A 19123-nucleotide genomic window follows, 5' to 3' on the forward strand; every position below is an offset into this window, starting at 1 on the left:
AGGACTGCCTTCGCTGCATCCCAAAGCGTTTGGATTGTTGTATTTTCATTTGTTTCCATATATTTTTAAATTTCTTTTCTAATTGCCTGGTTGACCCATTCATTCTTTAGTAGGGTGTTCTTTAACCTCCACGCTTTTGGAGGTTTTCCAGACTTTTTCTTGTGGTTGATTTCAAGCTTCATCTCATTGTGGTCTGAAAGTATGCATGGTATGATCTCAATTCTTTTTTTTTTTTTTTTAATTTTTTTTTCAATGTTTTTTATTTATTTTTGGGACAGAGAGAGACAGAGCATGAACGGGGGAGGGGCAGAGAGAGAGGGAGACACAGAATCGGAAACAGGCTCCAGGCTCTGAGCCATCAGCCCAGAGCCCGACGCGGGGCTCGAACTCACGGACCGCGAGATCGTGACCTGGCTGAAGTCGGAGGCTTAACCGACTGCGCCACCCAGGCGCCCCGGTATGATCTCAATTCTTGTTGTGACCCAGTATGTGATCTATCTTGGAGAAGGTTCCATGTGCACTCAAGAAGAAAGTATATTCTGTTCCTTTGGGATGCAGAGTTCTAAATATATCTGTCAAGTCCATCTGATCCAGTGTTTCATTCAGGGCCCTTGTTTCTTTATTGATCTTGTGTCTAGATGATCTATCCATTGTTGTAAGTGGAGTATTAAAGTCCCCTGTAATTACCACATTTTAATCAATAAGGTTGCTTATGTTTGTGATCAATTGTTTTATATATTTGGGGGCTCCTGTATTCGGCGCATAGACATTTATAATTGTTAGCTCTTCCTGATGGATAGACTCTGTAATTGTTATATAATGCCCTTCTTCATCTCTTGTTACAGCCTTTAATTCAAAGTCTAGTTTGTCTGATATAAGTATGGCTACTCCAGCTTTCTTTTGACTTCCAGTAGCATGATAGATCGTTCTCCATTCCCTCACTTTCAATCTGAAGGTGTCCTCAGGTCTAAAATGAGTCTCTTGTAGACAGCAAATAGATGGGTCCTGTTTTTTTTAATCCGTTCTGATACCCTATGTCTTTTGGTTGGCGCATTTAATCCATTTACATTCAGTGTTATTATAGACAGATATGGGTTTAGAGTCATTGTGATGTCAGTAGGTTTCATGCTTGTAGCGATGTCTCTGGTACTTTGTCTCACAGGATCCCCCTTAGGATCTCTTGTAGGGCTGGTTTAGTGGTGACAAATTCCTTCAGTTTTTGTTTGTTTGGGAAAACCTTTATCTCTCCTTCTATTCCGAATGACAGACTTGCTGGATAAAGGATTCTCAGCTGCATTTTTTTTCTGTTCATCACATTGAAGATCTCCTGCCATTCCTTTCTGGCCTGCCAAGTCTCAGTAGACAGATCTGTCATGAGTCTTATCTGTCTCCCTTTATATGTTAGAGCATGTTTATCCCTAGCCGCTTTCAGAATTCTCTTTATCCTTGTATTTTGCCAGTTTCACTATGATATGTTGTGCAGAAGATTGATTCAAGTTATGTCTGAAAGGAGTTCTCTGTGCCTCTTGGATTTCAATGCCTTTTTCCTTCCCCAGATCCGGGAAGTTCTCAGCTATTATTTCTTCAAGTACACCTTCAGCACCTTTCCCTCTGTCTTCCTCCTCTGGAATCCCAATTATGCGTACGTTATTTTGTTTAATTATGACACTTAGTTCTCTAAGTCTCCCCTCATAGTCCTGGATTTCTTTATCTCTCTTTTTTTCAGCTTCTTCTTTTTCCATAATTTTATCTTCTAATTCACCTATTGTCTCCTCTGCCTCTTCAATCCAAGCTGTGGTCGCCTCCATTTTATTTTGCAGCTCATTTATTGCATTTTTAGCTCCTCCTGACTGTTTCTTAGTCCCTTGATCTCTGTAGTAATAGATTTTCTGCTGTCCTCTATACTTTTTTCAAACCCAGCGATTAATTTTATGACTATTATTTTAAATTCATTTTCTGCTATCTTGCTTAAATCATTTTTGATCAGTTCGTTAGCTGTTGCTACTTCCTGGAGTTTCTTTTGAGGAGAATTCTTCTGTTTCATCATTTTGGATAGTCCCTGGGGTGGTGTGGAACTGCAGGGCACTTCCCCTGTGCTGTCTGGAGTAACTTGTGTTGGTGGGCGGGGCTGCAGTCAGACCTGATGTCTGCCCCCAGCCCACTGCTGGTGCCACAGTCAGACTGGTGTGTACCTTATCTTCCCCTCTCCTAGGGGCAGGACTCACCATGGAGTGGTGTGGCCTCTGTCTGGGCTACTTGCACACTGCCAGGCTTGTGCTGCTTCGAAGGTGTCTGGTGTCTTAGTCAGGGTGGATCCGCAAGGTGCACAGGGGCGGGAGGGGCAGGCTCCACTTGCTTTGCCTTTGGTGGTCTGCTTTAGGAGGGTCCCTGTGACACCGGGAGGGAGGCAGACCTGTCGGAGGGATGGATCTGCAGAAGCACGGCATTGGGTGTTTGTGCGGTGCAAGCAAGCTCGTGAGGGGAACTGGTTCCCTTTGGGATTTTGGCTGGGGGATGGGCGAGGGAGATGGCGGTGGCAAGCGCCTTTGTTCCCCGCCAAGCTGAGTTCTGTTGTCTGGGGCTCAACAACTCTCCCTCCCGTTGTCCTTTAGCCCTCCTGCTCTTAGAGCAGAGCTGTTGACTTATAACATTCCAGATGTTAAGTCCTGCTGGCTGTCAGAACACACTCCCTCCGGCCCCTCCGCTTTTGCAAGCCAGACTCGGGGGCTCTGCCTTGCCGGGTGGGCTGGTTGCCCCTCCACTGCCCTGGCTCCCTCCCGCCAGTCCATGAAGCGTGCACCGCCTCTCCGCCCTTCCTACCCTCTTCTGCGGGCCTCTCATCTATGCTTGGCTCCAGAGAGTCTGTTCTGCTAGTCTTCTGGCAGTTTTCTGGGTAAATTAGGCAGATGTGGGTGGAATCTAAGCGATTAGCAGGACACGGTGAGCCCAGTGTCCTCCTACACTGCCATCTTCACCTCTATTCTCATATTTTTTGTACATCATTTGCCACTGTCTGAAATTATCTTATTGATTTATTTATGTTACCTTCTTTATTTTCATTTTGCAAGATTATGGATCTTCTTTGTCTTATTTACTACTGTATTTACTACTATACCCTTAGTATCAGGTGTTTATCTTATAGTAAGTGCTCAGTAAATAACTGTTGAATGCACTTAGTCTCTTCATTACAGAGAGATGATTCTCACTGACATTATGCTAGAACAAATGCATATATGCTTACCTTCAAATGACCATGGTGATATGACATAGCGATAATGAGTTATGTTTAGGAAATATCTCCTTTAGTATTTAAGAAGTTAATTATCTAAATTAATTTGATGGAATCTTTCTAGGCAACATTTAATCTCAATCCTCCATTTGCAAGATGTCCTGATAACATGAAATATGGCAATGAAATCTCTACGTGCATTTACCTGCTTGTTCCATAAGACATAAACAAAACCATATTGTGTACATTATCTTCAAATAATGTGAGATACTAGAGGGAGAGATGCTGTGGTGCCCTTGCTTTCTGGTTTGGTGTCTTGGCTTACCTACAGTGATGCTTCATAAACTGACACATTGAGACTGTCAGGAATGTCTTCTTAAATCGTCCTGTTAAATTACCATTATTTGCTCCATCTCGTGCATTATGTCGCTGGCTACTGCAGCTCTTTATTCCCACCTTTCTCAGTTGCTGAAGGTGAATTCAGGTTACAAACTATATAGTTCTATAGTAACTTATTACTTGCCTTTCCTGTACTCTATTGCTGAAATTATCTTTGCTGTCCCTGGGAAAGATGGGAAGTTTATCCTTTTTATTGTCTGCTTCATCTTCTTTCCTCTCTGACTTTTCTTGATGTCCTTGTTGAGTTGTTTCTCATTTAGTGGATCTTCTAAGGGCCTCTCTCCAAACTCTGTACTTTAATGTGTTGCAACCATCCATGTATTATGGTCTCATTATACTTAGAAATGTGTACAACCTGTCAAAAATAATTTAAACTTCCCCTAATGGGTATTTATGGGCATTGAATCAAAGAATTGAAGAGAACCAAATTGTAAATCAAAATCTGGCATGGAACATGCTATTCTCTTGAAAATATAATTGTATCACATATAAATACTTTTTCATTGAATTGCTTTTGAACCAAACCAACCAACAAGCAAACAAAAATAAACATCACCTGGAAAATTTTGAGAGTAAAGAAGTAAAACCTTAAAATTTGAGTCTTAAAATTACACAAGTATATTACCTGCATATTTTTTTGCTAAATTCAGATATAAAAAAAGGAGCCAGTTGTGCCAATTAGCAGAATCACCCCTCTGAAAAGAGAAAATAGGGCCTTAATAGGGAAACATTAAAGAAGATGCATTCCAAAGCAGGACAGATGAGAAATCTATGTGATAGAACCCATCTTGTTCATGTTAGAATCAAGAGCATCAGATTACACAGTGACATTGCCAAGAGCATTCTATATACCTTTGCATATACCTGGGCCCACAATGATTCATTAAAGTTTAATTCAGGGACACCTGGGTGTCTCAGTTGGTTAAAGGCTGGACTCTCGATTCTGGCTCAGGTCATGATCTCACAGTCCATGGGATTGCACTAACAGTGAAGAGCCTGCTTGGGATTCTCTCTTTCTCTCCCCCACCCTCTCCACCCCCTACCCCCTCAAAATAAATAAATAAACGTTAAAAAAAGATGTATTCATATTTCTATGCATGGCAGATAGTTATCCACAAAAAGTGATGGCTAATTCCCAAACATCTTGGGAAAGATGGGTTTTGGGGAGAAATGAGAGACGGTGTGGGATAAAGGGTCCTTGCATCACCATTTATACACCTCGCCACTGAATAATGTGTACAAAGCCTATTTAATCTCCCCCTAGTGGTTCCCAAGAATGACTGCCTGCAAAGTACTGAGAGAAGAGCTGTAATCAACCCCCCCACCCCAACACACACACACACACACACACACACACACACACACACACGTACACACGCACAAGCTGTTTTGTCTTCTGATGAAGAAAAGTGAAGGCTTTGAAGAATAATAAAGATAAATCATATACTGGTTATTAGGAAACCTTAATGAAGACCTCTTCTTCACTAGGTAGTAGTCTTGCTTTTTGAGGATCTTTTACCTTGGTTTTATAGCACACACCTAGGATTTAAATGACTAGGTATATGAGGGTAATATCCCTTCATCAAATGAAATGAGAAACTGCTACTCTGGAAGTCTTCAAAGGATACAGAGCAAGAGAGTTACTTCATATGTTGACCATGACCAGTATCTGGGGCATAGTTTCAAAGTTTTGTTTTGAGCACTCTGTGTAAGGAAACTATGAAATGGTACCATTGTGACTATATATATGGAGAATAAATACACATTTAAAATACAATCTGTTTTCTGTCTATCAATTGGGGCAGACCTCTGATGTATTATAGAAGTATATGTTATAATGAAAGCTAATCATGAAAATTTATAGTATTGTAAAATCCCATTAAATGAGTGCTTGCCCTGTGAAAAGAAATTGGGAAATTTGCCATCAAATGTAAATTATTGAAAATATATTAGATGGAAAAAGTATATCTATTTTCTAACTATGCTGTATCAATATGTACTTGAGGAGCATAATGACCAGCACCATTAGCTCAGCCTCCATTATGTTTATTATTACCTAGGCAATACATTTGGGTGAATCAAAAATCATACCCAGTTCACAGTTTATTTTGTTAATAAATGTGGCCTGCTTAGAACAGCACATGTTTGGAATGACACTGTTCGATGATTGACTCTCCAATACATAAAATAACTATTTTATGCCGAAACAATTAAAAATGCAAAGTCATAAATATTGGGTACAGGTAGACATTTTTGGGGGTCCTAATTCAGTGAAAACATTTACTGCTGAAAAGTTTTTAACGATTTTTTGTTGTTGTTGTCTTCCGTAACTCAGGTTATCTGGAATGAATATACCACCACCAATTATCAGCAACAAAAACTGGCTCAGACTGCATTTTGTTACAGACAGCAATCACCGATATCGTGGATTTAGTGCTCCATATCAAGGTACATTTAATGAATACCTTTGCCTCTTTTGATTTGTGAAATGATTTTGGTATATACAGCTGCATTTTGCGATAGAAGCAAAATATCTTGTGCCTTAATAAATGGTAATTTGAATAAGCCAAAATGGTCATTCACTTGGTGAGGCAACAATGTGATAATAACTAAATTACAATAGAAAAGTTAGTTGGTTTTTATAGCACAGTGTTCTAAATGAAGAGTATTACGACCTCTAAAAAGTAGTATGTAACAGATATAATGTTTTCCTTTAATAAAGTGCTTCAGCAATCGGACATGCTTCCTAAATCTGCACCACAGAACACTGCAGAAAACCTGAAGTTGTGAATAGGCTCTCCATCAAATGAAATCCATTTTCATATACAGTGTTTGCTATTGCTAGTTTAATAAAGCTTGTTAGGATTGTTATCCTAACAATTTTTATTAGCAGGCATAATTTTGAATGAGTGAGATACAGTATTTGATGTAGTAGCTTGAAAACACTCTTGGTTTAGAACAAAATTTTTATGAATATGGAGTGTTAATGAAAATTTGACTTCTATAATGTTTAGTAATATTATGTAGGTTTAGTGTACTTTATCTTCAGACTACTTATGTAAATAAATCATTTCATTCTCAGTAGTGTATCAGCTACTGTTAATGGAATCGTGAGCAGTGCCCCAGTTACATTTTTCCATTTATCTGTTTTTTTGTTTTTGTTTTTGTTTTGTTTTTTTAATGCTTTCCTTTTTAGTAGTCTTAAGTCTTAGGCACTTTCAACTTTAATATGGTGACTTGAGGCAGCTTAGAGTTAATACCTAAAATGTTATTAGGCCACATACTGTTTTCTGGAATACAAATTTCAACACTTAATTTATATTTTGAAGACCAGTAACCTAGCTATAGCTGTCCTATCAATAGGATTTCTGACAATAGTAGTAACAGATTAATGTCATTGGTATTTTGACATTTATAATAATATATTGGATATCACTGTAATAAAAATCCCAATGATAATAACTTAAAAGTAAATATTTTAGGCAAGACCCACTGTAGAAAAATCTATAATTTCTATTGCTAATGTAGTTAATTTGAATGGAAGCATGGATGCAAATATGTTCTCAAGTCTATGTATTTCTCATAATAGAATACATTAATCATTATAAAATACTGTATTTTAAAATTGAAAATTAAATATGCATAGAAAATTATTTTTATATATTTTATTAAAAATAACTGTCCAGGGCATAGAAACTTGAATCTTACCAATTTCAGTCAGTGTCACTTTAAATTTGAAATAATATTTTGCTGCATTTCCAATTTCAATTTCTAAATTTGTTGCGTACTTAGGGAATCAGAGGAAGTGTTTATTGAAAAAACAATAATATTGTGGAGCCTCTTTATCTCTGGGTTGACCCCTTCCTTTGTGGAGTTTTCCAGCCACATGATTTTATGTCTCTAATTCCCCCTCAGCAATGACTAAAGCAGATGGCACAGCAGAAACTCAAAAGACTATCATCTTTGACTCACGTGGTGATCTTTTCTACTAGATTCATGAAATCTTTCAGTCAGATGGTCCTCTTCCTTATCTGAATAGAAATAAGGTAGCAATTATTTCATATTTATGTGTACAACCTGGAGGAAAAAAATGATCTCCTTTCTCAAAAATAAAAGGGTACTTTTTATTTGCTTTATGTTCACGAAACTGGTATCTTTAGATAGCGTTGTTTTGCATTATAAGGCAATGGTGCAAAGCTGCCAGTAGATTTGTGTATTTAATTATTTTCAGTATTCTACTCACTGATCTTACACTGACTTTAATAGTACCTTCAGATTCAATTTGATTTTCTAGCATTGCCTATCTAGTTTTAGGACCAAATAAGAACATAACAATGAATTCACTGTAGTAAAATAGAAAGCAAGTGTTTTAGGGGGTATGGCTTTTCTTTCTATTTTCTGCAGGAAAAAAGAGCTCAAAAGAGGGTGATTTTTGGTGTAATCTGTATCTATAAAATATAGAAGAAATAAAGTGGTCTAAGAAAATGGAAGCTCTGATTTTATATGATCATGGAAAAGTTTATAATATAAAAACCCACCTTTACATAGATCCTGTTAAAACTTTCCTGATTTAGGCCTGATTATGTCCAAATATTATTTTACCTAGACAACATAAATTCAGTTAAAGCAATTCTTGAGGTTATAAGCAAATAAAGAAATTTGGACTAAAAAGTAAATAATAAGCTAACTTAGATAGCTGTAAAATTCATAATTCTGACATGCTGAAATACATGCCCTAGCAAGAAACAGTAATCATGCTAATTTACATTGTACCACGCTACCATTTAATTTTAGCAGTATCTAGATTAAAATCAATTAAAGAGAAAAAAATTATGGAATGTACTGTACAAAAGTCACAGCCAGGTCTCCATGAGGTATGGTTTCTTAGCATTTACTTACTTTTGAGAGACGGAGAAACAGAGCATGAGCAGGAGAGCGGCAGAGAGAGAGGAAAACACAGAATCTGAAGCAGGCTCCAGGCTCTGAGCTATCAGCACAGATCCTGACGTGGGGCTCAAACTCAGGAACCTTTGAGATCATGACCTGAGCTGAAGTCGGTCACTTAACCGACTGAACCGCCCGGGTGCCCCTAGTGGTGTACTCAATACTTACTGAGTACTTAATGATTATTATTGAGCTGTCTTTTTAAATTCATTTAATGTTTTATTGAAACTCTAGGTTTCCGAAGACTGATTATTTTCCTGATGGCATTTCTGTTTAACCTGTGTTCTTTATAAAATATCATGAAAAGTAACTGCAAGCTTATTAAAGGTTCCTGAATGAATGGCATTGGTGTTTTATAATGTGTCCCATAATGGAGTCACACTGACATGCTTTCCTCAAAAGAGCCTCCTTTAAATTGTGTTAGAAGCCAGCTTCATGATTGGTTTAGATGTTATAATTTAAATAGGGTTAAGTAGAGGTTGTGGATAACACACTAATAAATGCAGTTCTGTTCTAACTCAAAAAAACTAAGAAAAGACTTGATTTAAATAAAATGCCTTTGATATGCAAGTAGCTTATGCCTCCCCAGATCCCACACTGAATATTGTCCACTTCTATCTAAAATAAACAATCTCTTTTTTCCCCTCTGAGTTTATTTATATTGGAAAACCCTTCTTTGAAAACTCTATTATTATCTCTACTGTGGTTTTACATTTTTTCCTCTTTAATTTTCAACTCTCCCCCCCAAAAAAAAAAACTCGTTTCAGTTTCATTTCACTATATTAGTTTTTATTTTGTAAATTCTTGCTTTATTCAAGTTTCATTAAAACGCTTCTAATGAGAACTTGGATGTGCTTCTTCACGTGTAAGTGGTGTAACTTTTCTTTAACTGTGGTGTTTGGAAGTTCTCATATTTATTTATTGAAACCTCCATAGCATTGTCATTTGTTTTTAATTAAAAACCTAAAATCTTTTTATTTTCCATTTCTGTGAATATGAGCATGTGTTCTTATTTTCTAAATTGGAACTAGATTTTCACATGACACTCAATTGTCCAATCCAGAAAACTGTACCTCTAGATGATGTTTATTTAAAAGTATTATTTTTTTATCCATAAGTCTCAATTATTCAAGTATGAAATACTATTACAACACTTTTCATTTTAAGTTCAACATATCTAATTTTTTAATGTGCAAAGATTCTGTAGCTATAGATATTCACTAAATTGTCTTTGGCATGTAAGTTTAGGAATTACAACAATATAATCAATTCCAAATATCCAAATATATGAATTTTTCTATATTATAGATTGGCAAAGTTTTCTAAATTCTTACAGATTTTATCACACTTTAATTTACTCCTTTTTCCCATAATTTTGTTTATTTGATTCTTCTTATGCAGGTTAATATTTTATAGATACTTATTTCCATTTTAACAAAGATACATCTATAGTAATACAGTATATTTTAAAGTTATGAGGTAAAATACTTTATTACATCATTTCTCAAAGAGTTGTCACCATTTTGGGATCAGCTGTGTGTCTTTTTGGTGACAAAAACATACTTAATGAATGAGGCTTTCAAATTGTATTGAAAATGCACTGCCATAAACCTCAGTTACACAGAGGCCCGTGGCATTTTAGACACACATAATTTAAGTGAAAAACAACTTTCAAATGGTACTCCATTTTTTAAGATTTGGAAATGTTTTGACATAAATGTGAGTGCAGAGTTATTGAACAAAGATAAATAAGATTATCAGGGATCCAGGATAGTATGTCAGGAAAGAAATAGACTTAGAATCAGAAGATAAGGGTCGAATTGTGAGGTTGCTAATCGCTGCCTGAGTTGTGTGAGCCTTGGTTTCTCCATCAGTTAAAAAAAAAAGTCATGCTTGTCAGACACATAATTATTGTGCAAATCGAAGTGTATTAAGATTTCTATGAGCAAAAGTCAGACATGCAGTAAACAAAGATTCTTCAGTGGAAATAAATAATCAACCACATGAAATGGATGAGAAACACACTTTCTAACCAAGAAGCAGAAATAGTTTAACAATTGTGATCAAACATAAATTTGAATCCAGGAAACACATGTAAAATGAAAAATGCTACGTTTTATAAGCACGTGTCTAAATTTCTCCAGCGAAAAAAGCACTTTTCTTTAGAACTCAATTTTAAAATGTGACTTAAAAAAATCAGGAGAAGCAGTTTCCTCTTTACAACATAATTATTAAAATAATATAGTTCACATTTAAAAATGGAGCATAACATCAAAGCAATCTGTTTAATATATTTCTTTCTAATTTTGCTAAAGCATCAGTTTCTTGCGGAACCTTTATATATCCGTTTTTAATAAAGCACAGGGAATCATTTGTGATCACAAACTCCTCGAATTTGATCACCATCAGTGAGAGTCTTCTTATTTCAAGGTTGGAGGTGAGAGTGTGACATAGTAAGAGAAGATCAAAACTTTTGGTTTGGATAGTTTCAGTGTAAGTAGTTTACTGTAATAGGAATGTTGGACAGGGACAGTTAAGTGACTTTCCTGGTGAAGACAATGAACAGGGCTTTTTAGCACAATTCAAGAAGTTATACACATACACACACACATGCACACACACACACACACGCGCACATCTATGTATGTACATATGTTTTATAGTAGGTATTTTTTTAGTGCATAAGTGAAAAATTCATAAACTATGTTTGAATTATCTCAATCCCTTTTTCATATATTAGATGAAATGCATTAGTTTAAGCTTAAGAAGTAAATTATGTTCATTTAGTGAGTTTTGAGAGAGTAGGATGTTGAGTTTCATTGGTGAAGTGTTTGAGAATAACTTCTAATCCTATACATTATTTCCTTTTGATTTTATTATGAACATCACTTTTTTTCTCTTCAAGTCTCCTTCATTGCTAAATAATTACTTTCATCTGGAAATTCTCTTTTTGTTCTTTTAAATTTTATTGTGAGTTTCCTAAAAAAACCCTTCTTTTATTTCTTGCTTTATAAACTTGTCTGGTCTATAGAGTTCATTGTTGTAATTAGTACAATGTTTACACAGCCAGCAGAGATAATGAAGATATTTAATAGTCAAAATGGCGAAATAACCATTGGTCTGTCTAAAAGAACCATTAAAAACTCTCTGATAGTATTTTCCCCTGTGATGTAAATGTATGTTTTATAGTCCCTGCCAATATAACATTTAAGTCCTTTTACTGCATTAGTCGATAATGATAGAATTGAATTCTTCCATAACTAACTTTATATAATTTTTCATTCCCATCCTTAAAACTAATTTTCCAATCTTCTTATATATCCCCAGCCCAAAATTCTGTTCAGAAATTATGGGTGTGTTTGACAATAAGCTGGTTAATTGTCATTTCATTTCAAATTTCTCAAACGTAGACATTTTGCTGTGAAACACAACTTATGAGTTCAAGTAAAGCATTGTATATAAGAAACACAATGTTAGTGACTAATTTTTGCTTAACTTTAGTCAAACATAAGCATTTCTAGCAAAATACTTTTATCTTGCTAAACATTTTAACATTTATGAATTAAAATTAAGCCATATGCCTGACTGTATTTAGAGTTGGACCATAGTTTTAATATATAAAATGAGATTTTAGATATAAAGTAGAATATTAGGAATAATATTTCCTTTATCCCACCTTGCTGTTTTATAGTCCTTTCATTCTGGTTGTGAGTTAACTATATGCATTAACATGTAGACTACTTAGAATTATTGATGGTCATCATTTATGAGAAAATATTTTGGAAACATTACATTCATATTCTGAATAAGAGAATCACTTTAAAACAGGTGATAAATGGTTTTTATGCAAAGTACAGCCAGAAAATTGAAAGAGAAAGGACATGTGTGCTTAAGAAGTAGTCACAGAAATAAGCATATTAAAGATTATATGGAGATTGTTATAAAATTTTCATTATTTTCTAAGGAATTGAATCAATCTTGATAACATTGATATGAGAATGACTTACAGTGGAGGAAAATATCGTAGTTGTTATTTTAAAGAAATATCTTTAATGCTTACATTTGCTAAGTGTTCTTTCCTAAGCCAGTATTTCTATTGATTCTTTAAAAAAATTTTTAATGCTTAAAAAAATCTTTACTGTTTGCTAAGTGTTCTTTTTTAGGCTGTTGCTTAATCCATTTATATAAATCCTTTGTTGACATACTTTAAAAAGTGAAAGGCAAATTATATTAACCTTATGTTACAATCTCATGGAATTTGTGAGAATCCAGAAATATCTTATTAAAATGATTGTGACTTAGATTACTATTTTTAAATACAACAACTACTATAAATAGGAGATAATTGTCAAATATCCAATTGTAATATGAGTAATACTTTCTAAAACATATAGTAGGTTTAAAATATAGTGCTTGATAACTATCAAACTGAAAAAAATTCATTTTGGTATAACATTTTAATGTGGCTCATACTTTTCTGCAAACAATAGAATAAATTTGCCAATCTTTTCTAGGAAAAATGTCTCTCTTGTGTTAACTCACCTTTCTTGGGGCAAAGCTCAAACTTTTAGGGATTAGATCAGCCTCTTCTTTTTTAAAGAAAACTTTTAGATATAAGTGATAGCCTATGAGCCCTCATAGTGATGGGACGGAATAGACTACTCTTGCTCTCAATCACAAATAGTAACCAGTTTCAGTGGAGATGTCACTTCTTGGTACTTTAGAATCCTGTAGACATCTACTGCTGGTGTCCACGGGGCAACTCATGGCATGCTGTTTAAGCTTGGTCAGTTGTCTACTTTCTGACCCTACTCCATGGCACCTTGTGCGGGGTCTTCCCGTCTACTCTTTAGCTAAAGCTCTTTAAACCTCATTTTCTACTATACATTCCTTTTCTTTTTTTCCTTTACTGAGCAAGGCTCTGTGTTAACTCATTCATACCTATCTGCCACCCAGTATCCATCCATTGATAAAGTATAAAATTACCCACTTGTTGGACACATTTTACCCTGGTGCTCTGCTGAATCTGGGTATGTCTCTAAGGGGCTTACATTTTTCTATAAGTCAGTGCTGTAAGATTTCAGAATTAATCTCTTTAGTAAATGTAGCTTAACAAATTTATATAGGTTCTTGTAGTATCTCTAACTAACCTCCATCCTCCGTGAGAGTTTTTACAGAAAAAGGCAGCTTAGGCTTTCTGTTCCTATTGGATGGCAGGAAAGCTATTCTTTTTTTTTTCCTACATCATGTCCTGAGTTTTCACTAATCATGGATTTTATAAAGCTCTATTAACTAGGTCTTCCAGTTTTGCCTCTTGATCTGGAAGGGGAACTATTTGAAATTTATGTTTCATAATCTCTTTCACCATAATAGAACTCTCAAGACTAATATCTAGATATGAACTTTAGAAATATAATATTTAGTCAAAGTTTTATAAGACTTCTCTTAAATCAAAGCGATCCAAAGGATTCAAAGAATGAATAAAATCCACAGTATCAAGATTAATATATTTTAGATTTAATCTAAAATTATCTAGATTTAGATTTAAACAGTTTAGATTTTCAAAATAGCCTATTAAGTTCAAAATTAATCTCCTCAAAGAAATATACATATTATATTTCCTACATAAGTCTAAAAATATTCTGTACTGATTTCTGTGCTGTTATTTAAGCTATATTTACAATTGCAAATTGATTAAAAAATATGTAAGTCTATAATTGCTATCTTTATTATCCCAACCAACTCTGGACTAGTTATTTTAGTTAATGTAATTTCTATCAAGTATTCAAAACTTTTATAATGTAATGAATTCATGAATAATATTTTTTGTCTATAATTGTTTGAATCTCTTGTATTTCAAAGTACATCTGGTAGATTACCAAAATTGCCATCATTTTATGGTAGTACCTCATGGTGATCAAATATTGTTCTACTTAGTATTCATTTGTATATAAATATATATGATAGAGTTTTACTCCCATTAAGAATTCTTAGAGTTGCCTGGGAGGCTCAGTAGTTTAAATGACCAACTTCAGCTCATGTCATGATCTCGCAGTTTGTGACTTTGAGCCCCACGTTGGGCTCTGTGCTGGCAGCTCAGAGCCTGGAGCCTGCTTTAGATTCTGTGTCTCCCTCTCTCTCTGCCCCTCCCCTGCTTGCAATCTGTCTCTGTCTCTCAAAAATAAATAAACATTAAATTAAAAAAAAATTCTTAAGTGCTAACATTTATTGTCTCTAGTGAGGGCAATTTTGTTACATCACCTAAGCATGAATATGTAACAAAAGATAATTGATTAAGTTGGTGTTTAACAAACAAAATTCAGTGTTTTATAAATTCTGTTGCAATGACAAGTATATTGAACAGGTAATTTTGTGTTTAGTAATGATTCAATAATTGTACAAGATGGCCTCCAAAGGGCTTCAATCAAGCACAAAAATACAAGGAATCAAACACACTGTATATGATTGATTCTTCCATGTTGGCATGAAAAATGGAGTCTGAAGCAACACTTGTGGACCTTACATTCATTTTACAGGCAGTTTTACTCTGCCATTCAAAAATAAGGTCATAAAATTAAAATTCCTAGACTTTTTAAATTCAAATTCACAGATATCCAGAAATAGTAAAAGGTAATTTAAACAAATTTCCTTCAAATGATAAAGACAATACTATGATTTTCCTGAAGTGTAGAGTTATATGGCAATGGTGGTCACACAGGGGTCAATTTGGGAGTCCACAACGCTCCAGAAACACTGGGTTAAAGAAATTTATATTGAGTTTTTTTAATTTAAGCAAATAAGACCGTTCAGGCTTATATAGGACCTGCTCTTCCTCAAGGCACACTTTGGGAAATGATTCTATAAGGTATGGAAGGAGGGACTGGCTTCATGTGACAATAAATTTATTATCACTTAGCCTGAACTTTTCTTCAGTTATTTAATTAACTGAAGTATAAATGAGGCAGGCAAATAGCTAGTGTTATTTAATTAAACTAAAATAATGTTTTGAATCAAAACCCCATTTGAGAGTATTATGGTGCATTTATTTATTTGTTCATTTACTATCCATCTAAATTTATTCGACAAAAATATTCCTGAGCCCTTACTTTGTAGTAGACACTGAGCTAGGTTCTGATAGTCCACAGTCTCAGAATTCAGAGTTTCCTATCTAGTATGTGAAAAGATGATTGAATATTCCATTAAAAAAAAGATTTATGAAGTATTGTAATTAAGAAAATGCAAGCTCATGTGGGGAGTGAAAGAGAATACATGGTCCAAGAAAGCCTTGAGAACACCCGGCACCTGACTTGAGTATCGAAGGCTGCAGAGTCGTTTAAGGTTAACTGACAATGTGATATCTGTGCTATAAAGCTGTGTTAGTCCACTATGGCCATACAAATTATTAAAATGTTGAAATAGTGCTGATTGGTAAATAAGTAGCCTCTGTCATTGGTCCAAGAGTATCTGAACTGCATTCCTGGCTCCTGAACTGCCCCATCTCTTTCAAGACTCACTGGATTGTCCCAAAATATAGCAAGTGGCTAATAGCTGGCCCTATTAAGGGCACCTTCTAGATACTACTTGTGACCAATATTCCCAATACAGCTTCTAGTCCCTACCAGTTGTTATTCAGTGTTCTTAATATCACTCCAGACCTTCTGGTTAATGGCAAATTTAAAGTGACCAGCAAAAAACAAAACAAGACAAAACACTGCTGTATATTACTATTGGATGATTTTAAAAAGATGTGTTGTTTAGTTCAAAGAATAGCACTTTTCTATGCAAATTAAAAGATATGAGCAGTATAAATATTCTATCTACTATATGAAAGCTAGGAAACAAATTTTGAATTGTTTCATAGCTACCTGGTTTTATAATTTGCAACTCCCTAAAGACAGTGACTGTGTCCTTTATCCCTGCATCCCCAGAGTTTAGCATTATTATAGGTGCCAAATAAATGTTGAGCAAATGCTTGAATGTTATAAGTTCATATGTGTGTGTCACAATTTACAAAGTATCTGCACACACATTATCTCATGCAATCCTCACATCGACTGCATTATTATCACTGTTTTACCAAACCAGAAACAAAGACTGGCACGAGTGACACAAGCCTGCCTGGCACGGGGACACTCATACTAGGTGGCAGGTTGGGGCCGCGAACCTCTGGCTGAGCCCTGTGCCTGATACTGCATCACCCAAGGAAAGGGGCATATTTGTGTAATTCACTTAGACATCCTATTTGAGGTAACTGCAGTCCTTGAAAAAAAGTGTTAAGCCCAGCGTCACATTAGAAGATAGCAGAACCAGGGCACCTGCGTGGCTCAGTCAGTTAAGCATCTGACTTTGGTTCAGGTCATGATCTCACAGTTTGTGAGTTCAAGCCCTGCATCAGGGCTCCTGTCAGCACAGAGCCCACTTCAGATCCTCTGTCCCCCTCTCTCTCTGCCCTTCCTCTGCTTGAACTCTCTCTGTCTCAAAAATAAGTAAACATTAAAAAAAACTTACAAAAATAGCAGAACCAGGTCTTAACCATTAGGGGCTTTACTTTTAAAGCCTATGTTAAATCCACTGTGAACTCTAGCCTTAGTTATCCTCAGATTTGCAAATTTGCAGAATTGGTATTTTTTTAGAAAAGGCAAAAATTCATTGAGACTCAAATTTGGTGAATAAATAAGTGAAAATTGTGGAAATACACTGTCCTCGATTAAAAGTGACATTTTCATAAAACAATGATATCAGTTATTAAATTAGTTAATATATGTAAAGCATTTTGAATAGTGTCTGACAGAGAGTAAGCATTCTATAAAATGTTAGCTATTATTACTATTATCAGCAGCAGCAGCAGGAGAAGCATCATCATCTTTATTGTTTTACTAAATGACTTGGAAGGCAATTTCAAGCATATTATGAATAAGGGGGGTATTATTTGAAATGAAAATATCTCAACTTTTCACAGTAATTAGTTGGAGACTCATATTTATTTGATTACATAGTATAAGTGCTTATTTGTTGATTAAAAAAAGGAGTCCATTTAACATAGGTTTCAATACAGTAGATATTATAATGAAAATTATTCCCAGTAAACTATATCAAATATTTACCAGACAAGTGTCTTACAAATGAACCATGTAAGATAGGAGCAGAGTATATTCATTGCTCTACTATATGTCTACAGGGTGAAACAAACAATAAAATCATCTGCTGTTATAGGCTTATTTATCTTCTTATTAGATCAGGTACTACTGACTGTTATTGGAAAACCCAAGAAGGAATCTGTAGCCATAAAAGTTTAAGGTGAAAGAAATAACATAACCCTTATTAGGAAAGGCAACAGTTTCATTATACCCAGAATACTTTTGGGGGAGAAGGTCAAATTCAAACATTATACTGTTGGCCTAAAAAGATAGCAACTTTGTTGCATTGGGATATATCCTCCTTTTCTTACAGAAAACATAACAAGTACTATTTAGAGTTTCCCTAACTAACATGAGACTCCAGATTTTGTGTTCCTAGACTTGTGTTCAACTTCCAGTTAAATACTTATCTTTCCAGTTTATCAACATAACGGAAAGCCAGTTAACTCTTTCCTGAGGTAGATGTTTGAGGAGGAAATAGCAACAAAAACTAAGATTGTAAAAGTAGAGAGGTAGAGATTACCAAGAATAAATTTCCTTTTGCACAGGTGTTGTTCTGGAAAGAGCACTGGACTAGAAGTTGGTAAAACTGGGTACAGCCTCCACTCTGTGATTTTAAAAGGATTCCTTAGTATTTGAAGACCATGAGGTCATTAGATAATGGGACGATATAGACTTTTTCCAAGTCTAAATGGAACTATTTGACGTCATGCCAGTAACTCACAAAAGTTTCTCTGATGAGAGCTCAGTTTCACAGTGGTACACACACACACACACACACACACACACACACACACACAATTGCATATTTTCTCTTAGCCTCACATAAAGAAGTAAAATACATAAGCAAAATAAAATTTAATTGTATTCAACTAATAAGTCCAAAATATTAACATTTCAACAGTAATGTAAAATATTAATGGTATATTTTGCATTGTGTTTTTCAATTAAGTCTCAACAATCTAAACGTGTGTTACACTTACAGCACAGCTCATACTTAAATTTCCAATGCAAAGAGTTGTTTTTTTAATATGCTAGAGGACCAATTTACTTATAATTAAAGTGATAAGTACAATATTTCAATTTATTAGTAACTGTTATTTACCTATATTTTTCTGTAAATTCTTACATAAAATATTCAAATAAATGGGAATCACATTTGTACATTTCATGTATGAACTATGTTTATGCATAAAACATTCAAATAAATACATTATAACGCTCCATCATTATATGGTTCCAGCACTGTATGGTGCCTCTTACACCACACAACAGGTAAAATAAAATGTAGTACCAAAACAATGAAGTTGTCCTTAACAGCAAAATATTTCGTGCTGTTTCTAAGGTGAAATTAAAATGAATTAGAGTAAAATAAAATTAAAAATGCAGCGTTGCAGTCTCACTAGCCCCATTT

At 34.9% G+C, this 19123-nt stretch overlaps 1 protein-coding gene across 3 annotated transcripts in view; it reads left to right on the forward strand.

Moving 5' to 3' along the window:
- CSMD3 (CUB and Sushi multiple domains 3) overlaps positions 1 to 19123 on the forward strand; it is a 1252643-nt gene that overhangs the window by 456129 nt on the left and 777391 nt on the right. For all 3 annotated transcript variants that reach the window (XM_049632997.1, XM_049632998.1, XM_049632999.1), the window contains exon 6: positions 5964 to 6076. In XM_049632997.1, coding sequence (XP_049488954.1) covers positions 5964 to 6076 — 113 coding nt within the window. The remainder of the gene's footprint in view (positions 1 to 5963; positions 6077 to 19123) is intronic.

The sequence above is a fragment of the Panthera uncia genome, chromosome F2 (assembly GCF_023721935.1).
Source record: "Panthera uncia isolate 11264 chromosome F2, Puncia_PCG_1.0, whole genome shotgun sequence".
NCBI lineage: Eukaryota > Metazoa > Chordata > Mammalia > Carnivora > Felidae > Panthera > Panthera uncia.